The 22,013-nt window shown below is 52.8% G+C and overlaps 1 protein-coding gene across 1 annotated transcript in view; it reads right to left on the reverse strand.

Moving 5' to 3' along the window:
• The window catches only part of RGMA (repulsive guidance molecule BMP co-receptor a), a 47,247-nt gene that overhangs the window by 19,240 nt on the left and 5,994 nt on the right, over positions 1-22,013 (reverse strand). The window contains exon 2 of the mRNA XM_034668899.1: positions 11,027-11,142. Coding sequence (XP_034524790.1) covers positions 11,027-11,142 — 116 coding nt within the window. The remainder of the gene's footprint in view (positions 1-11,026; positions 11,143-22,013) is intronic.

Raw genomic sequence — 22,013 nt, forward strand, 5'->3', positions numbered from 1 at the left:
ATAGTGACGCCCCGATCTTCCCTGGCCTGTGTAGACGGCAGACCGCTTGAACAGCAGACCCAGCTGCTACTCTGAATCAGCGGGCAAGAATTTTTATCTTCATTTGATACGTGCGCATGCGCCTGGCTCACACAGCCAACAGGCTTTGGGGGGCTCTTTTCTATGCTTTTCAAAGTGCGTGTGCCCTACCTTTCTGGGGACACCAGCTGAGAAGGATCCAGGTCCTGAAATTCCCAACAGGGAGATATGTTTTCTTTGACCACGCCCAGTTCCTGACGTATGACCATCACCATCCCTTGGTTCTCGGGGCAGTGACCACCCCCCAAATGGACGGTGAGCCCTCGTTTAAGGTTCCCGTCCAAGCACTCCCACTACAGATGGAGGAGCCAGAGCTCAGGGTGGGGAATGGCTTCCAAGAGGCCAGGGACCAACTGGGGCCAGACTTGAGGGCCCCCCCCTTCTCTCCCGGCGTAATGCAGCCCTCCTGGGCCCGGCTGCCTAAAGTGGTCATGCATGAGCCGGCATTTCCTGGGGGTCACACGGAAGGGCTTCGGGCATGCCAGGGCTGGACAGTCCCCACGGGTGGAGAGCCGAGGGGCCCTTGATCCCCCGTTGGAGTCATCCTGCTGCCCCGTGTCTACTCCGCTAAATCATGGGCTGGAGGCCACCCCAGGTCAGAAGCCTGAATGTAACCTGGCCCCGCATCAAAAGGAAAAGCTCTCGGCTGCGGTGTCACCTGCCAAAGAAACCACAGAGGGGCTGATTTTTATGGACCGTATCTTAAAAAAAAAAGCACGAGACCTTAATTCCAGGCAGGAAGCCTTGGACTTTTTCTGTTGTGAATGTCCAAGGAAGGAAGAAAGGAGAGGAAAGTATGAGGTTGAAACCAATCTTACTGCAACTCATACAGGCAGGAAGAGGAGATGGGCTTTTCAGGGCGAGCCACCCTTGGGGCTTCCCGGGGGACAGAAGGTGGCGGCTGCCCCCTCCCTGCCTGGTTCCTGCGGACAACAGAACGGCCCCTTCTGGCCCTCTGGCCACCTCTGCATGGATCCAAGACCGCCAATATGCACAGAGCCAGGAGATCAAGAACCTGATGGGAAGTCAGTTCTCCTGAGCGTCACTTCCATCTTAGCTGCTGCGTTCTTGGGCAGGGGGGCTCTGGGGCCTCTCCTCCTGGCTCGTGCAACTGGGGCCGGGACTCCTTGGCTCTCTGTGCCATCGACTTAGTCAAGATCACTTTACCTAATGGTCACATTGTGACCAAACTGCTGGCCTCGCAAGATGCACCATGGAGCTTTAGAACCCTGGGGTCGGAGGGGTGCCAAGGGTCACTGGTCACAGGTTTCCACCTCCAGCCAGTCTCCACGGCAGAAAATCTCCCTGTACCATCCCTGCCAGGTGGGCATCTGGCCTCCACTACCTCCCGAAGTCTGTGGGGGCAGGGCTGGCCCCCCTGCTCCAGACAGCTCCAGCTGCAGACCTGTGTCTGCCTCCTGGGATATCCCAGGGCCCTCAGCTCTTGTCTAGAGTCGCACAGAAAAAATTCACATGGGACCACCCTGCAAACACTGAAGATGACCCCTCGGCTCTCGCGTGTCGCCTTCCTCAGCCTCTGGAGGCTGTGGGCCTCACTGAAAGGTCTGCGTCATCCATCGACGCCCCAGCTGAGGGGTCCCCTCCTGCCCGCAACACCTGAGAGCAGGGGCCCCTCATCTTCCCCACCCTGCACTCAAAGCATCTTAGCAGATCTGACGCCTTTTTTAAGCCCCCCCGCCCCGTGCTCTGCTAGGTCTGCAGGGGAGGCTGGGGGGCTTCCACGTGCCCCGGCACCCCGCATAGGTAACATTTCACTTCTGGGGGGAGGTGGGCTCCAGACTGCCTCCTTTGTGGGCTGAGATGCGCCCGCGAGAGCCATCAGAGCCTCACAGCCTGCCTGACTTAATTCCTTTCCTTTCAATAGCAACCCAGCGCCTCTCGGAAACAGCAAGCCGGGGGCAGGGAGCTCGAGCACCAGCCATACCCACCCGGGCAGGAGGGAAATATTTATGCCCCGGCGCGGCATTCGCTGCTTTCGGAGACCTCCTTTGAACTGTTAATCAAGCCCAATCTTTCGGAATAATAGCCTGATTATTACCGCCCTGTTTGCATAACAAAGAAGCCCAATAAAACTTATTTCACTGTGCGCCGAGGGGGTGGGGAGCAGCGCCCTGAGAAACGAGTCTCAGGAATGCGGCGAGCCGCTCCACGGCCAGAACCCAGGAATAAAGACAATACAATTTGCCACCAAGAAAAGCCCAATAGACCAATAAATTACCCGCGTGCAAAGGGATTAGATCGGGTTTCAGCGGCTGGGTAGGAGGGGTGGGGTGAGCCGGGAGAGGGAAAAACCTGCCTCCTCTTAAAGGGGTAAGGCTTGTTTGGAATACAAGGCCCAGGATCGAATTGGTTTTGTCCAGCTGGGGTGGGGGTGGGTGGGTGGCTAGACAGCAGCTGCCTGGATTCATTGAACTTGCTGGAAGTTCTGGACCCTAGCAGGTGCTTCATGCCGTTCCTGCAACAAGCCTCCAAAGTTCTGGAAAAGCCGAGCAAACACTTTAATGTGAATCCCAAGTCACAACAAAGATGTAAGGACAGAGGCAGGAGAGAGTATCGGGGAAGTAGCATTTCAACCAGGTCTGGAAGGGCAAGTGGGATTTGGCTGGTGACGTGGGACAGAGGTCTGGAAGCACAGGGGCCTCGAGAACAGCGGAGGTTGGCTGGAGCTGACATGCTGGTTGGTTGCCGGTAGCAAATGTCACCGAGCTCTAAAGTGCTTTCCTCTGCTGTGTGTGGGGGGCCAGGGGATCCAAAGCCCTTTCCTCTTGTCCCCCAGCTCCGTTAGATTCCACCACAAGGGGGCGCTGGCCTCAGGCTGTTTCTATCACCCTGCCCAAAGTACCCTCCCAGGAGACCTGCCCCCCCATCTCTTCCCTTGGTCCTCCACGCCCCAGGGGTGGCAAAGCCTTCCTGCAGTGTGCGTGCCTCTGTGGTCCCTCGTGGCCCTTCCGAAGGTGCTCGCACAAGCACCCAGCAATCCCCGATACTATGGTCCCTCCGTGGAAATACCCGGTGGTTTTGTTTTCCCGACTGGACCCCAGCCTAAGGATTTCTGACTAGATGTGGCTGATGGTGCGGAGCCCCCGGAGAATGTTCAGTAGGTTCACGGCATGATCAGAATACTATTTTTAGGGGCCTGAGTGGCGCAGTCGTTAAGCGTCTGCCTTCGGCTCAGGGCGTGATCCCAACATTCTGGGATCGAGCCCCACATCAGGCTTCTTCCTAGGAGCCTGCTTCTTCCTCTCCCACTCCCCCTGCTTGTGTTCCCTCTCTCGCTGGCTGTCTCTGTCAAATAAATAAACAAAATCTTAAAAAAAAAAAAAGAATACTATTTTTAGGAGGTGGTAGCTTTAGTCTGGGGTAGAAGCAGGCAGAACACTCGCAGAATGGCTTAAAAGAGGAAAGGTCGCCACGGAAGCCTGAGACCTCCTGTTCCTGCCCCCCACCCACTGTGGGCCATGGAGGCACGGGGGCTCACCACCTATCATCAAGCTGTGATGCGGGTCCTGAAGGAGGTGGGGGGCCAGGCTGGGCTTCTGGCTGTGGCAGCAGCAGCAGGAGCGACAGGCCACTCCCCACCCCCTTCTGTCCCTCAACATGGAATCAAGGATGGGGCAGCGCATGGATCTGGTGCGAGGATGTGCACACTGTGGCCTGGCCAGTGTCCTGGAGTCTCCTTGAGTTCCGAGATGCCTGGAACCCGCCCGTCTGTGTTCCTTCCGCAGGAACTGCACCAGATCATCCTGGAGTCAACCATCGAAGCGTTTGACACCAGATACGTCGAGGGACACACCCAGGTGACAGCCTGGGTATTCTGTCAGGGACAGAAGCCTCTCTCCCTGACTTCACCCGCAGAGAGCCAGAAGTGATCATCTTTCCTAAAAAGCATTCCTTCCGGCGCAGCCCAAGATCGTCCCAGGGAACCCACCTAGTCGGCCACTCCCTTGAACCCTTGAAGGTATGAGGACCTTTCTGGGAGCTTCCTCCAGGAACTGGCCTATGGGAGAAGGAGCCAGGCAAGAGGACGTTTCAGAGAATCTCCACTGACGGAGGAAGGAAGGAGCCAGGCAAGAGGACGTTTCAGAGAATCTCCACTGACGGAGGAAGGGGAAGCCTGGGGCACGGGCGGGGGGGGTGTTACTCACTGCCCCCCCATGGGAAGAGGTGGCCCACTGCCACCCACCAAGCTGAGCTGAGGCAGGAGGCACTGTCCCCTTGTCCCACACAGCCAGGGCCGCTCCGCCCCAGCCACGCATGCCAAGTTGCTGCAAGAAAGCACGCTGAGTGCCAAGGAAAAGGGCACACCTCAGCTTGCCAAACTGGATACCCCTCCCCCTCCCCCGCTCCCCCGGGGCCCTGTGGAGCCCGATCAAGGGCAAACAGGACACAGGACATTCAGAAAGCACCTGTGTATGCCGCAGGCCTAAGGCCACAGGCAGGCCTGTCAGTCAGGCGGCCAGGGGCTCCTCTGGGTGACCCATGTGGGCCAAGGGCTGAGCAGGGAGCGACATGCCATGCCAAGAGCATCCTGTCTTAGGGCACAGCACTGAGCCACCCCGGGTTCCACAAGGAGGGGGGTTACGGGCAAAGACATCACTGTTCTGATGTAATTGAAGCTCTCAGGTGAGCAATTTGGTCTTGGTGCTTTGAGGCATAACCCCTTTTCCTGAGTCTAGGGCTGGCTCTCGAAATGATAATTTTCCATCCTGGCTCGGCCTCTGGCAGCCCTGGGCTCATCTGCTTGGCTGCTCCAGGTCCAAATTCATTTGAAGTGGCTTTTTCGCCCTCACCGCCGTCCGCAGCAGGCCTCCCTCCTCCACCTTCCTCATGCAGTGGGAGGGCAAAGGCACGCCAGCTGGGCACCGGCCCGGCTGGCGCACACATGTGGGAGCCTGTGTTCATGGGACATTCCTTAGCATGGGGAGCAATAATGGGCCCCTTTCTGCAGGGACCTGGGAGCAGACGGATCACTTTAATAGGCGTCTCGGTATTCCGACTGCTTGGGTGAAATGGTGCATGAAATGAATAAATAAGCAAAACCCAAAAGACATAAATCTGACTTGGGAAAATTTGCACAACGATAGCCCTGCCAACTTGTTTTACTGACCTATGGCTGGGTGGCATCTTCTTCTTTGAAATACTAAGCCAGGGACGGAGAGGGAGCAGAGAGGGCCCTTGGGAAGAGGAAAAACGCTAGGGCCGCAGAGAATGTGGTCACTCTTCCTTCTGCTAGCGAATATCTCTCAATTTTGTTCCTTATTTTTCCCCACCTTGAAGCCTCATATGCTACATAGCACAAACTCTCATATGCCACGAAATGAACTTAATGAGCGTGTTTATTCAAAATCGGGGATATGGGTAAGAGCAGGGGTCAGTGTACTCCCCCTGGCTCTGTCACTAGCTAGCTGTGTAACAGGCAACCTCTCTGACCCTCTGTCTCCTCTTCAGGACAGTGGTTGTGAGAGCGTTCGTGAGGAAGGTGTGGTGATCTCATGAGGTGTTGAATTTAAAGCATTTGGGCAGAGTGCCTGGTATACTGCGGCCACTCAATAAATGAAAAGAGCTTTAAAAATTATTGTGCTCCATTCAAATGATCATACTTTGGAGAGAACAATATAAGGTAGTATGTCTCCAGGGATGTGCACAATCTTAAGTACTGATGGCTGTCTGTGGGAGGTTGGAATTTGGGTTATTTTCATTTACTTATTTATCCTTTTTGGTTTTTAGATTTAAAAATGAGTATTGCTTTTATAACCAAAAAAAAGCTATTTTAGAAAAAAGATTGGGGTATCTGGGGGAACCCCCCCCCGTGGTCTCTGTCTCTTGCGGAAAAAAACAAAACATAAATGCCAAAAACCCAAGGACCCTACATTTCCCCNCCACGTCAGGCTCCTGCTATGAGCCTGCTTCTTCCTCTCCCACTCCCCCTACTTGTGTTCCCTCTCTCGCTGGCTGTCTCTATCTCTGTCTTATAAATAAAAATAAATAAAAAAAAAAAAAGAAAATGGGGTTCTGCCCTAATAAACAGAACTGGTGATTTAGGAGAGAACGAAAACCCAGGACCCACGAAGCAATGAACCTGCGAGAAAGCACAGGTGTCTGCAGCCAAGGGGACAGGTGTCTAGGTCATTGGAGGGATGGCACAGGACCCTGACAGACAGCTCTGAACTTGGGCTTTGATTGAGGGGGCATTCCCATTCCAAACTGGGCAATGGCATGAGCAAGGAAGGTCTGGGGGTTGCCCACAGGGAAGGTGTTTGGGGTGGTGTCAGTGTGTGGGGCGAGGCAGGAGGGACCTGGAGCCTGGGGATGTACGAGAAGCCATGGGAATGAAGCTTGGGAAAAGCGCAGGGGGCCGGAAGTCAGAGGGTCCTCCCTTTTGGCTGTTCCAAAGAGGGCTATGAGGAGGCACGAGTTCCGGAGCAGGACTTTTAGAACAATTCATTTGGGGGTGTGCACGGGGCGGGTGGTCTGAGAGGCGGGTCTTAGGGCTGGGCAGCTGTCTGTAGCAAGGAGACAATGGCAACAGGCAGGAAAGGGTGTAGGAAGGAGGCCCAGCCCCAAGCACCTGGATTGAATGGTGGGGCCGTGTCACACTCAGGGCTTCAGGGTTCTGGGCAGTCGCTGACAGACTCAGGGCAGGCGTTAGTCCCGGGGGGCAGGAGCGGGGGGAATCCAAGGTGAGCCACCATCTTGGTGTGCCCAGAACTGAGAGGGTTTCTAAGGACACCAGACTTTCAGCTTTAAAATTAGAAAAGTCCGGGGTGTGCTAGGATGAGTTGCTCACTCTAGAAGAAACAGAGCCTTCAGTTTTCCGCAGGTAGAATTCAGCCAAGCATGAGAACAGCATGGTAGCTAACCACTCAATCAAAACATAAAGTTGGGGTTCTCTGCCCAGTTCTGTGCAGCGCCTTGCATATTTCACCGAAGAGAGGATTTTTCGTTGGAACCACGTGTCCTCCAACCTATAAACTGGTCCCCACCTTGTCCTCTTACCTCCACAGGGTCCTGGGACCCCCTTTTCCCCATCGCATCGATTGTCCTTATCTGAGCCCATGGATCACCTGTCCCCACTTCTCCTTTGAGCTCTGGGGTGATTGCTAGCAATTACCTGAAACTTGCAGACAGGTTTCCCTTCAACCACAAGACCAGAAATCCTCCCCTTACTCCCAGTTCACCCTCAGGTGCTAAGGGGCAAACCATCCATGGGATCTTATGTCCCGCCCTCCCTGTGACCCAAGGCTCTGCTGCTACATACACCGACCTGCTGGCTGGCTCTGCTGTCCTCTGGCTCTTGCAACCAAACATCACTTTATTCTCTCCCTTTGGGACACCAAGTCCCACTGGGAGGACAAAAATGTGGTAAGCAAATTGACTTGCTTGCACGTTTCTAAATACCAGCTCTGGGAGAACTTCTCTCATCTCGGTAATGACACAGAGGCACTTGGACACCGCAGAGAGCCTCGGTCTCCCCAAGCCTTAGTTTCCCTCCTGAGGACTAACGTCTCTGTAACAGGTGCGGTTTAAAAGGGAAAGAAACAAGGGGAAAAGACAGGCAATAATCCTTAGAAGAGCAGTCCTCCCACTCGAGCATGTATCAGAGCCCTCAGAGGGCCTGGTGGAGTACGGACTGCGGGGTCCCACCCCGGAGTATGGGCTTGGGTAGGTCTGGTGTGGGCCGAGAACTGGTACATCTAACCATCCCCCCCCGGGGGGAGGGTCAGTATGCTGGTCCAGGGACCGGATTTGAAGAACCCCCATGCTACAGTACAGAGAGCATCCTTACGAAGTTGACAGGAGCATGTCAACGTATCTACAACCCTTTGAAGGGCTTCTCTTAGAAGTCTGTTTTAGGAAGTCACAGTGGTTTCCAAGTTTAAGAAGTATCTATTTACCTGCCCCCCCCACCTGCCCCGCAACTAGACGTGGCCACTGGTCCATCCACATCCACTGTGGGCACACCATCATCCAAGACACACCCTTGTAGCCTGAGAAACACCACAGAGCCCTTTCCCATCAGGAGGCTGGGGATCTGCCGGGCCCCCGAGGGCTGCCACTGAGTCGGGACCACAGTAGGCATGCCAGTGCGCCACGGGCACTGGGCGCGTACTTGTAAACACTCTCCAAAGACACAAGCCCTCTCAGTCTGCAGAGGTCAAGGCATCTTTCTCCACATAACTATGTCCGATTTAATTTGCACTCCTATGGGTTTACTCCTGGCAGCTGTTCAAGTTAACCAGCGCTGAACAAACCGATTCTTTCACATGCCTGCTGCAGCCAGATTCCACCTGTCTTCAGTGGGAGAGGCCAAGGCACGCAGGGCCCCTGGGGGTCTCCACGCCTTGCACTTGCCAATGCTTCGTGTTTCTCCAGCACCCACCCGGCCCTCCCTGCTCTCCATCGGACCCGTGGCTTCTCTGACTTTAGTCCAGAGCGGCTCCTCTGCCACTGGGTCAAAGAAGAGGACAGTCTGTCCGCCTCTTCGTGGCGAAAATGACCCATTTCATCGCTTTCTTAAGGAACTGTCTTCTGACCCAGATTCCTTGGGCATGCAAGTTTTTGGAGCCCCCGGTGTATTTGGTGTGGGGAGACTGGAAGCTCAGTTTTCAGTAAGGTGGGCAATTTTGACTAAATGCAGCTGTCAAGGCCTCAAATTAGAAGAAACACGAGCCAGTTGGCATGACCGTGCTGCAGCTATCTGTTCTATCTGCCAGGTTTTAGTTACCAGCCTTGAAGCCAAAAATGAAATGGGCTTCTAGGAAACAAAAGTGATGGAATGCGCGTTGAGAATTATATAACCCACCAGCTTTCCTGGGACCACGGGGCGGGGGGGGGGGGGCGATACTTGAAAATAAAGTTCTTCAGATGGAGACATGAAATGAGCAACCAGGAAAACACCACTACCGGGTGCTGGCAGCTGCCTCCTACCTCTCCGTCCCTCCAGAGGGCCCTCCCTTTCCTCTGCCCAAGTCCAGCAGTTAACAAGCGCTGCCCCTTTAAGAGCGGGAAGGTGTTGTTTTAAGGGCCTCTAAGCCCCCCTTCTCAATTTCAGCTCCGAGCTGAGATCACATCCCCCAAGGCAGCCAAGGGACAAAAGCTATTTATCAACCCATCTGATTAAACTTCCAATGGGCCGGATCTTTATCTAGACCAAACCGAGATGCACACACTTGGCAAAGTCCTGCTTCTCCAAAAGGTGGATTTTTTTTTTTTAAAGAAGACTGTCCTTTTTATTTATTTATTTATATTTATTTATTTATTTAGTTTTGGGAAGAGAATCAAATCAGCCTTTCGGCCAGACCCTTCTGCAGAAAGGGGAACAGCCTTTTAAAAGGTGTGGGGGTGGGGCGGGAGTAGGCCACCCCGCTGTTGGGCTCACTATATAGTGGTGCTAATATTCCGGGACGGGGGCGCATGGGAGTCCAAGGGCTCTTTGGGTCACTGACCCCCCCCCCCCCCAAATCGTCCTTGCCCGGGGCCTCCCCAGTGGAATCCAGAGCTGGGAGCAGGTTGAGGCTCTCCGGGATGCCCTTGGGGCACGCAGCTGCTAAGTGAGCTGGGCGCGCTGGACCCCGCTAACGCGGGAGGCCCGGGAGCGGGGCTGGGGCGAGAAGGTAAACTGATCCCTTGCCCCTTACCGCTGCCAGCATGGTCCGCCCGCCGGCAGCCCCAACTTGCAGCCAGGCCGAGCCCGGACTGCCCAGTTCTGCCAGTTCCTGAAACCCAGTTGGCTGGGAAGCAAAACAAAATAACCCAATCCCAGTCTAACTGAAATCCTTTCTCGCAAAGAGCTCGGTGGTGCGCAGGGAGCTGCGGATTCGCGTCTGGCCGCAGAGCGAAACAAGCTCGCACTTCTGCAGACACCTCGGCACCCCGCAACACAATGGAGCCTCCCGGGAGATCCCGCCTTGCAACCGGCACCATTTGGCCCGTGACACTGGGTTTATTTGTATTTTTAGCAAGAGAAAAATGGGTATAAAGGATTTAACTGGCGTTTCCAGGCTGTGAGTAGCATATGGCCAAAATGAAATAAAGTTTTATGAAACATTATAAAGAAAACAGACCGGGGATTTAAGTTTCGTGCCTTCCCCCTCCCCCCGAAAGGAAAAAAAAAAAAAGTAAAGAAACTGGAGCGTTTGGGAAGGAACAAATGCTTCTCTGTGGAGTTGGTCTCCCTTCCCCCAACAAAAACAAGAGGTCCGGGCTCGGAGGAATTTGAAAGCAGCGATCTGCCAAAAACATTGTGAAAAACTATGGGGGATTCATTGGAAACAGATGGCTTTTTCAGCTTTAATTCTGAAATTCTCTCCCTTTCTGACACAATAAAAACAAACAGGGGGCGACGCGGAATGTTATCAAACAGGAACCCGGGCTCGCGTGAGCTTAGTCCGTGGGCTTCCCCGCGTGGGCAGGCGCGTGGGGGCGGGACGGGACGGGGTCCCGGAGGAGGGGGCGGCCGGGGACCCGCCTGGGACCTCAGGGGCGGCCCCGGCTCCACCCCTGGGCACCCGGCAGGTTCGCACACCAGTGGGCGAGCAGCCGGAGAAAGTGCCCCCCGCTGCGAGTCCGCGCTCCCTCCTCCTCCACCCTGCTTCAGGGCCCCTAAGGGGCGCGTCCCCGGCACCCCCTTTCTCGGAAGGAGGGAGGCGCCCCCGGCCCCTGCGACCTTCCTGCTTCGGCTCCTTCTCGTGGCAGCCGGGCGGGGTCCTTCCACCGCTCCCCCACCCCCACCGGTCCCCGCGGGCATCCATCGCGCCCTCCGCGGGGCGCGGGAGAAACAAAGACTGGTGGAAATGGGAGGCGGGGGGTCCCGGTGACACCAGCGAACTACAGCTCCGACTGGCTTGCAGACGTGTGGCCGAGGGGCTGCGACGGGGCCCGGGAGGGGGCCCGGCCAGCCGTCCCCGCGCCGGGGGCAGTGCCTTACCTGCCGGGAAGCTGCAGAGAAGGAAGGCGAGGGTCGGCCAGAATCCCAGGGCTGAACGTCCTGCCCCTCTCCCCATACCCATCCATCCAGCTCGGCCTGTTACCACTAGCCTCTCCCTGGAAGAAGAGTTTAGAAGAAAAGAAGAGGAAAATAAATCACGCTGCGGAGAAAGGGCAGCCTCGCTCCGCCGGCGGGAGCAGCGAGCCGGGAGGCNCGACGCTGGCCGCGGGGAGCTCGGGAACCCGGGACCGGGGGTTGCAGGGTGCGCCCCGGCTCCCGGACCCCCGCGGCAGCCCAGGCAGAGGAGGCCCAGCGCCCCCGGGCGGCCTGCAGAGCGCCCCCCAATCCAACCTGTAAATACCCAACCCAAGTGGAAATTGCGCTTGGAGACAAACCCCAGGACCCCTTTCCAACCAGACTGCCGTCCCGAAGTCGCCACCCACACCCCCTGGTTCATTTCTCTCATTCAGTTGTGTCCCCCACGCAGGAGGCTGGAAAATCCGCTTCTGAGCCGTCCGAGGGGGTCCGGGACGGCCCGCTGGATCTCGGAGGCCAACGCACCTCGAGGCTCCCTCCCGCCGAGACATCGGGCCACCCACCCCGCCTGGGCTCACAGCCTCCAGCATCCCCTTCGAGCACCTCGCTGTTCCCCGGTACTTGCCCTGGCTGCACTCCCGAGTTGGGGGCCTGCGAGCCTGATGGAGGCGGGAGGACGGCGGCCACCCCGGAGGAGGTGTGGATACAGCGGTCTCTGCGGTGCGCCGGGCCGGGCCTCCTGGGGCCGCCCAGGCAAGGCCACCAAAGCCGCTCTTGGGAGGGCATCAGGGTGGTGACTTCCCTTGACTCGGTCGCTTATTTTTCCAGGAGAAAAATGTCTCCTCCCCAAGGTTGCCTAGGACCTGCGGCTCTTCTGCCGCTGTTGGGATATTTAAGAGACTGGCAGCTTTCCCTGAGAAACATCTTTTGGATGGAACGTGAATAGGCCAGAGCAAGTGTTTTGCGTCGAACCAATTCCTCCCTTGGCCCCCCTCACCTCTCCTCCAAGCCTACTCATCTGGTTCTTTGGAAAAAAATTCTGAATTTTTATCCAATTTTGATGTTTCTCTTAAGCACTATCGCAGTCCTCACTTGCTGAAGGCCACACAGGCTGCAAGGCTTCGCCCGTACTTAGGACTCTGCCTGCCAGGACGGGAGTGCAGCTCTGGAGAAGCCAACTTTGGGCAGAGAGAAGAAAGCCCTACATTCCCTGAAGCCACAACCCAAGCAGTCATCCTTCTGAATCTGGCTTCTGCAAAACAGGTGGGAAAGGGGGCTCATGTCTTAGCCAGCTGCGTCATGGCGCAAGGAAGCTGTTGTTCCCTTGGGGCAAAATGCCACGAAGGCAACTGTTCACCTTTATAGTTGCGCCACTGTGTTTCCCCCAAATGGTTAGGCCTCAGTCCAACAGGCTCTAATGATCATTCCCCCAAACTGGGGTTCATTTTAAGCCCTGATTCGCAAAATGCTACGGTTCCGTCTGGTGAAAGCCCAGCACCTCGCCATCCAGGGCTCTAAGGCATTCCCCCGGAGCGCGGCCCGTCCTTGGGCCAAACCTAAGGGTTTATTCTAGAGAATGCTAGGACAGCCCTGGCCCACTGAGACAGGCACAGAGCCTTTGAGGTCCATGCATTAGCACCACTTGCTGGATGGTGCCCTTCACAGCTAGTTCTAAAACTGCTAGCTAATGAGAGAGAGGGGATCCATCAGCATCCCTGGCTGCCCCAACAGTGACTCGGCTACGAGCACTGGGGGCATGTACAGTGGGGAAGACGGCCCAGCTGGGAAGGTGTGCGGATTCGGAAGGCCTGAAAGCCTTTCCGATGCAGTCATTGTCAGAGGGTGGACTCTTGGAGGGAGGACTTGGAGCCTCTGTACCTCAATTTCTTCGTCTGTAAGGGCAGGCTGATAATATTGTTGCCCTGAGACTGCAACCAAATACAGTTTGGGAGGGGCCCAGGGCCATGGCAAGGCCCCAGAGTTCTTGCTACAAGATTGGCCGCCATTTTGTGGGGAGATCCAATTCTTATGAAATAAGCAAATGATTTAGGAAAGGGATGCAGAGGGCATCCTTTTTTTTTTTTTTTTTTAATCTCCTCACGAGGAGAGATGTGTGAGGCTGAATTTGGACATCATGAAAGTGGACATTTGGCCTTTATGTAGTTTAGACTATCAAGAGAAAGCCAGTCCCCAAAAGAGCAGTATGGGATTGTGTTGGCCTTGAGCAATCTGTCTATACTGGCCAAACCAACCAGCTTATTGACAACTCTGCAGGTCTTTGCAATAAGAAGTTCCTGGAACACCAGGTGGTGGAACTCAGCACTCTATTCGCCAAAGAACTTCACTTAACTCAAAGCGCAGCTGACTTCATATAAACAGTTCCCATTATAGAGGGTGACCACTTATGGGTTCTCCCCTAGGTTGTACTCCAAGCCTTGGGTTAGAAATCTTCCCTTGCATGGCTCTTGCTCCCTGTCTCCTAACCCTGGCTGTGTTGGGCCCAGCGCTGAACCCTTGCCTCCCACCTTCCACGTTTGGGCAGTGGGGCTGTGTGGGGGAGGGGCGGGGGGTTTCGGAAAGGCAAGCTTCTACATAAGGCTGAAGCCCTCCCTGGGGCCAGGGGTGTCAGGGGCTCCAGCTTTCCCTGCCTCTGGGTACACACAGGGTGTTCTCAAATCCAGGGCCTGAGTCATCCGTCAATAAATGTGTGTTCAGGACTACTGCATGCTAGTCCCTGGGGATAAAGAAATAAATAGGATAGCCCTTATCTTTGAACTGCTGGTAGAAACTGATATTAGAGGAAGGGGTGAGGAACTAAAGGTCTGGGAAAGGCTTTACTGAAAAGGTGGTGTGTCCTGTGAGGTGTTTTGAAGGATTCATTTTTAGTAAGAATGACAGTAATCATGGCTCATGTTTCGATGTGCTCTCACATTATCTCAAGTGCAGGCTAAGTACATTTCTAGATGCTTTAAGCTAAGGTAGGTTCTCCTGTCATCCCCATTTGGCAGATGAGAAAATGAGGCTGAGTAAAGGTAAGTATTCACCCAGTGACTGGCTAATAAACTGTAGAGCTGAGCACACCAAGCCCACGCCTGATACGCTGTAATAGCCATCGATTCCAGGGATGCAAGTCCGCACTGGGCTTCAAGTCAAGGCTAGACGACAGATCACTCAACGATCACTTTCACTAAGGCAGAACACAGACTCTGACAGCGGAGACACACAGCACAGGCACCAGAGGCCTTCGGCCCAGAATGGGATGCAGGGTGGGGAGGGAAGTTTTCCCAGTGTGGAAGAGCACGGTGGGGTGGGGGGGAGAGGGTGGGCAAGGGAGGGGGAGCAGAGCAAGAATTCCAGGTAGAACGAACAAGGTGTATAACGTGTCCCACAGCGTGGCCTGCCTGAGGAGCTGGAAAAGCTTGGGCACGAGGCTGCAGGAAGACAGAGCAGGAGTTTGGGAAAGTACGTGAAGGACCAGCACGTGCTCGGCTAGGATGTCTATTTTTAGCACCTAAGAGCCCCACCCGAGGTCTCAAGAAGAGGGATTTAGCCTTTTGGGGAGACCGCTGTGGGGAATTTAGCAGTAATACTGCCTAGGAACCATTCCAGAGCAGCCGAATTTGAATCCCTGGGTAGAGCCTAGGCATCAGCATTTTTAATGAGCTCTCCCACGTGACTCAAGTATAGGGATTTGCTAGGTTGGTAAGTCTCACCACGTGGCATCAACCCTGGGTGCCCGGTAAGACTCAGGTTGAGTCCGCCAGTTTATCCTCGAGACTTAAAGTCGAGGGGAGACAGATAACTTTAACTAAACACTTTCAATAAAGCAGTGACTGGCACGTGACCCAAGCTGACCAATAAGAGTCTGTCCTGAGGCTGTTGCCATGGGGGAGACCGGTTCTGGTCTCGGATTCCTACATAGGCTGTGTCCGCAGGTAGCAACCTGATGGGGAGGCCAGTGTGTATGAGTGTTGGCGGGTGGAAGCTGTGTTGGCCGAGCTGGCGTACTGTTTTTACTAAAATTGCATTTTATCTGGTGAGCTCTTCCGGGACTGATGGAGATTTTCAGCACTCCCCATGCCACTCCAGCATGCGATCCTCCCTGTATGTCCTCTGAGCTACACGAGTATCCGTTCCAGCTGTGGGAGCCAACAGAGTTCCTTATTTTGCTGAAACCGGTTTGATTGAGGATTCTCCCCCTTGTGCGCACAGAGTCCTAAGGAGGAGGGAGCTAATGGTCCAACACGGGTCCCAAGAAACCCTTTCACCAGCCGCACGAGCGCAGAGATATGCTGTCAATGGCGCCTAATCCATCATTCATTTACTGGTAAAATTTCTTGAGCCTATTCTCATCCCCTCCACCCGCTACCTCTGAAAACATTTGGCCTGTGTCATGTCTTGAGGAACTCAGTTGCTTCACTTTACAACTGACGGTGGGACCCAATCCTCTTTAATTGAAATAAAACTTAACTTCAAGTTCCTCTTTCAAACTTCAAGGGCTCCTGCGGGGTCTGGTTGTCTCAGATCGGATGAACCAGACCCTGTCCACTCTCTGCATGACTGTGTGGAGAAGCCAGAGCTGCTGTGTTGCATTAAGAGTATGCAGATTATAACCTGCTCAATGAGGAGGCACAAGCCCCCCAACACGGGGTTAGCAGGGGGTTCCCTCTCAGCATCCAAGCTCCCACTTTGGGCAAGTGAGACCCACAGGGCTGTTTTGATTGAAGGTGCAGTTTCAATAACGCACATCAAAGAACTAGAGTGACAAGATTTATTACTTACAGGTCCCAGAAAGAGTGGGATTGGTGGGGTGCACAGTGAGCCAGGCGAGGGCCAGCCCTCCATCCCAGGTCTCGAAAGAGCAGGAGACAGAGGGGGGCAGCAAGCTCCTACTACTTACAAGGGGGTGGGGGTGGAGGTCACTGACTTTTCTTGGGCTGAACTCTAAGGGTTAATTCAAACGGGACCCTGGGAAAAACAAAGCAGGAGCTTCTGGTGGGAACCCTAAACTTGAGTCCTGATCTAGACGTCCAGGGCATCCAGGGCGTGAGCAGGGTTCTTACTGTAAAATGCATAGGCAGCAACTTGGAAAAACTGAAGTTATTTTTTTTCATTATAGTAACTTTTTAAAAAAAAGATTTTATTTATTTATTTATTTGAGAGAGAGAGAAAGCGAGCGCAAGCAGGGGGAGTGGCAGAGGGAGAGGGAGAAGCAGACTCCCTGCTGAGCAAGGAGACTGATGTGGGACTCAATCCCAGGACCCTGGGATCATGACCTGAGCCGAAGGCAGACGCTTGGCCAACTGAGCCACCCAGGTGTCCCTTCATCATTGTAACTTTCAAGGCTTTAGAGACTTTGACCATATCATCTTTTTGGCTTCATCTTTCCACACTAAAGAACAAAGCAGTCCAGCTTCTCAGGCGAGTCATTTACCTGGGTGATGACTTTACTTACCTTTCTCCAGGACTGAGGTATTTTTCTCTGGGGGAATGTCATAAAAACGCCAGGTTTGGGGATACCCCGGGGAGATTCCTGTTTTGGGCTTAGCTCCCAAAGCAGTTCCTGAACGTACTTTGGCACTTTCTGAACACACGTGGTCCTGCACGGCCGTTAGCAAACAAACATTTTGCAAAGACCTCCAAGATCCCCTTTTGGGCTGTAAACAGACTGGGCAGAGTCCATTTTGTTATCATTTGGATGCTGTTCTCCTAAAGGCATTCAGTGAGGCTTCAATGTGCATTTTCTTGCTAACTCACAAGCGTGCCCTGCGGTCATCCACCATGTGTCTGCCCTCCGTCTCCAGGCCCTTCATTTCATCTGCAGGCCTGGAAGCAAACGTGCATTCGCTCCTTCAGATGATCTATGGACGCTGAAGCTAAGTCTGGGAGCACCAGTGATCCTTGGGGATCCCCACTGTTTATAATTCTTCATCCAGCAAAGTACCTGTTTATCCTATCTTTTGCTTCCTGTCTCTAAGGACAGTTCCAATCTGTGGCGATTTCCCCGCGCATTCTGGAGCAACTTACTATTGTGAGTGACCCTTGGGGTGGAACTTTCTCAGAAGGAATTTTGAAAGACTAAACATAATTCATCCCTGGGTTTCTCCCTCGTCTCCAGGCCTGTTTCTACCTCCTCCAAGAATGCTAACAGATTTCTCCGGTTTCATGTTCTCTTTTCAGAAAGTGTGTTGTGCTCTGTCCAGTTAATTGGGTCTTCCAAATGTGCTGGATGATATTACTTCTTAGTATATATTCCACAGAGTGGCTATTAAGAGTGACCCTTCCTAGATGGGGGGGGCTCCCTTTGTGGGCAGGGGGCTCAGGGTGTATGCCCTTGGGCGCAAGCACAGTGTGGAAGGTCAGTGCCCATACTGGCCACCAGGACATGGCCACCATCTTTAATTACCCCTGCTGCCTTCCCTTCAGATGATCGGGGGTGGGAGGGTAGGGGGGGCCACAAAATTTTCTTGACCTGTTTGTTTCCATGATGATTGAGGAGACAGCCTCTCCCGCTTCTCTTCTTGCAAAGTATTTGGGGGTCTTGCCCTTACTATGGCATGAAGGACCCCTTCCCTGTAGATTTCAGAAAGCCTTAGCGTGCCTCCCCTTTGGCCTATCTTGTTTTCTCAGCTCTTGCCGTAGGCTTTCTAGGCTTCCTTTGTCCTATGTGCACACTGTTCCATGTGCTTCTGTGCTCCCTCCCACACCATGAGAAATGCTGCTTCTTAGTAATTAAAACGTGGAGATTTTATTGCAGTATCTCAATGGTGTTTTGAAACACAGATTCCCCTGGCATTCCAATAGCTCTCTCTAGAAACTGAAGAAGTATCTGGATTTAAGACACATTAGTAAATCTTATTTGCTCTTGGGCTTGGCTTTAAAATGGATGTGATCAGACCAATAACATTGTTTTGCCCCCAGGGAGACGGATTCTTTGTATTCATTTATTGTGTCTCTGTTTTTACTCATTCAAGGACCATTCACCAAGTACTGGAGGACTCAGCTCTGAGTGTGGGTGTTGGGGGTTCTCGGGTGAGCAGCAGACAGTCCTGGACCCCTCCTGGCAGCCCAGGGGAGCAGTCAGATGTGGAGACAAGTGATTTCCGCAACACGTGCCAGTCCTCTGAGATCGGTGTTTATGGGGTGTCTCGGGAACCCCGAGTTTACTCCCCTTTGTTGTTACTGCAAATCAGTTTGGGACTCTACGAAACTGGTGAGTCTCTCAGAGTCGGAGTGCGGTGGGGAGTCTCTGTCAGTAACTTCTTTAACAAACAGGACCACTGATGGCAAAGATTGGGGACATTCACATTCCATCAGCCTCACACTGTCTGGAACACCTTCTGTCAAAATTTCACCTGTTGGGACACTACATCAGACCACCCCCTGGGTTAGCATTCCTGCTCACGAGTCCAGGAACAGACGCTGGAGACGTTCAGAGCCTGGTGAACCGTCTGGGCTTGGGACAGTGGTATGGAGTGCCTTCCCCCTCCTCCATAGAACCTCCTGGAAACACAACCCTGATGGTAGGCATGGACATTTTCACTGTGCTGGGAAGATACAAAAGGGATTTTGTAAAAAAAGAAAATGCTAGAAAAACAATTTTCTGGGCTTTCCATGCCCTTCCGTCCAGCATCAAGTTTATTGAAAAAAAAAAATGGAAAGAGTAATATATGCCCATGTTAAAAAAACAACTTCCTGTCAAGTGAAATTAGGTGACTCTCCCTGGAGGCAATAACTCTTAACAGTTTCATGTGCATCTTTCTAGATATTTCCATGGGCATATAAGCACATATAAAAAAGCAGTCGACCTAGCTTGTTAGCTATCATTTCGCCCAAAATGATTAGCAACCTTCTGACTGCTCCCTCCCATAAGTATTTCCCATTTTATTTTTCCTCTCAGTTAAATATTCCTGTGAACTCTTCCATCATGGAAGGGGCTAAGCAGTCACAGAAGAATGGGCTCACCAGCCAAAAGGGATTTGCAGATGCATGGACAGACAGACCTCATCTTTTGCTCTAACTGGACTTCCATTCCCGTTTAAAGATGCTTATTCTGTCCCTTCTCGTTTGGAAGCCGGACAGCTCACGGTTACCCCCATAACACTGCAGAAGATAGGTAACCTGCCCGAGGTCACCTGGCTGGCTTGGTGGCAGAGTGGGGCCTGGGTGACTCCCGGCTTTCAGGCCACCTCTGATGAGCTCCCCAGCTCCTTCCCAGACTCAGAGAGGTCAGGTCTCCCCTCTGCCTCTACTAATCCTACTTCACCTCATATGCTCATCTTCTTGCCCAGACTCCCTCTGTGTTCCCCCCACGACCCAGCCTGGGCTCGAGCCCTCCCCACCCCCTGCTAACATTTTCTGGGGTCACATTTCCATGGTATTTGGAGCTGAGCACCCCCTTCCGCCTTTTCTCACCTCTCCTTCTTGACTTCTGGGTTTCGCAGTGAAGTCTTGGAGGCGCCAACACTTTTTCTTTTGATGCTTCTTGCATTCTCTCCCTACGTGGATTGCAAACTAGTGTGTCACTGGAGGTTTTGTATATGAAAGGCTCCCCTCCCTTTCCTCTTGAGCCTCAGGACTGTGACGCTGGAGTGCACCTACTATCTGGTCTACAGCTTGCAAATCCCTCTGCCTACAGAGCCAGGATGAAAAAGATCGCATTTGCGCAGTGCGTAGCTGTCAGTGAGGACATGCAGACTTTCTAGATGTTGCGGTGGATCTGGGGAAAGAGGGAAACCTAGGATTTGGGGCGGCTCTCTCTTGAGCTGGGAGGCCCCTCCTAGGTCCATCGTGTCTCTGGACCCTCAGCTTCGCAATCTGCAGAATCATGGCTTGGCTGCCCCCAGAGGGGTCTGCCAGCTCGTGTTCTAGCGTCTCTAGGGATCCAGTGAACTCGTGTTGGCGCTGTAATGAACTGGCCTTGCCCACACCTGACTCCAAGGAGCCATTCGGGGCCTCATCTGTAACATTTCTGGGTTCCCCAAGTTAAAATGTGGCCGAGCAAGTAGGAAATGTTATTGAAGAGTGACATTTTTATGTTTTCGGGTCACCATGAAATTCTTCAGCAGTAATCCCCAGCAACACCACTGTATACCTGAAACCAGGTCTCAAAACACTTAGTAATCTCTTGTTTTTTTTTTAAAGATTTATTTATTTTATTTGAGAGAGAGTGCATGAATGGGGGGAGAATCTTAAGCAGACTCCCCACTGAGCACAGAGCCCCACATGGGGCTCGATCTCACAATGCTGAGATCATGACCTGAGCTGCAACCAAGAGCTGGACACTTAACCAGCAGAGCCACCCAGGCGCCCCAATAACTTCTTGTTTTAAAGAAACTTTTGGGTGCCCATACCAAGACACACCAGGTTCCTGTAATGGAGAACAGACCACCCAGTGTTTACTTCTCCCCATTCCAGTAAGTACTGGGGAGAAGAACCAGCTTGGAACCATTTATCCACCAAATGGCAACTGTTTGAACTGACAGTGAGTCTGTCTGTCTCTCTCAACCGGCGGAAGGCTGGAGGATTTGGATTAATGAACAATTTGGTGCCAAGCACAAATACCATAGACATTTAGCAATAGAAACAGATAACCAAGTTATTCATCAAATTCAAAACTGTTTAGAATGGCTAATGCAAAGCTGAAATAAAGAAGATCGCTGGCTGATGGGAGGTGGGGAAAAGAGCCAACGCAGACACACGAACAAATGTGTCCCTTTATGTGACATCCTCCTCCCCCAGCATTGTTTTCTTTTTTACATTTGTTGGAGGCTTCACTTTGATACGAGAGTCAACACAGCATGATGGCTGAGAACGTGCGGTCTCAACACTGGCTCCTTAAATCTCAGTGATCTCATCTGTAAAGTGGGGATATACTTTAGCTCCCTCCGAGGGTTACTGGGGAGATTAGATGAGTTAACACAACAGAGACCACTGAGAATAGATGCTTGGCATACAGTGAGTGTTGGTAAGTAGCTGATAATATTAGTTTTATATCACGGACAAGAACCATTGTTTGGATTAGAACAGAGGGGTCTATTGTGCACCCGACTCTGCGAGAGCCTTTGTCTGGGAGGGAACTGGGGGGAGATCTGCAGAATTCCCCAAGGATGCCTGGATATCCTTGACTCCTGGGTGGGTTCTAAGTGCATGACCAGTGACATTCAAGTTCTGTTGAACAACCACAATACAAAGTTTCCCACATAACTGTCAAGTTGTCTTAACTGTGTCATGGGAACAGCTATCTTCATTTCATAAGTGAGGACACTGAAACTCTGGGAGATTAAGTGACTTGTCCAAAGTCACTAAGACTATCAGAGCAGGGAGAGCCTCAGACCTTGGCCTTGGGATGCCAAGTTCAGTGACCCCCCCACCCCGCAATTTACAGCTGCTTACCAGCTTTTTCACCTGGGGCTTACTTTTTTCTGTTAGTCCAATAATATGTTCCATTTGTATAATAGTGAATTATGTGTTAGAAATGAGAAAAGGGGGTCGGGGTGCCTGGCTGGCTCAGTTGGTAGAGCATGTGACTCTTGATCTCAGGGTTGTGAGTTCAAGCCCCACGTTGGAGTGGAGCCTACCTTAAAAACCAAAAAAGAATGCAAGAAATGAGAAGATGTTTAGAGACATGCTGCTTTCCAGAAATAACCACAAATTTAAAGATGTTTTAAGAAAAGAACAACTTCCCTGAACAATCTTCCCCAGCCCCTTAAAGTCTTAGGAAGTTGAAATAGTTAACAGAATTCCTTCTCTTTCTTTAGAATACTAAATGGTATTTTTAGGTCAAGTGTTCATAGCGTGTTCACTTGGATGCAGCCTCTGAATGACAAGGTAAAAATTACACAAGATGTTTAGGTAAACCTATCTAGAGTGTCAATTCATTGCAGTCCCTTCAGACCGTAAGCCATCCAGACCTTGTCTCAAATTCAAAGCCAGGTGGGCTTCTGCCCCT

Source organism: Ailuropoda melanoleuca, chromosome 9 (assembly GCF_002007445.2).
Source record: "Ailuropoda melanoleuca isolate Jingjing chromosome 9, ASM200744v2, whole genome shotgun sequence".
Classification (NCBI taxonomy): Eukaryota; Metazoa; Chordata; class Mammalia; order Carnivora; family Ursidae; genus Ailuropoda; species Ailuropoda melanoleuca.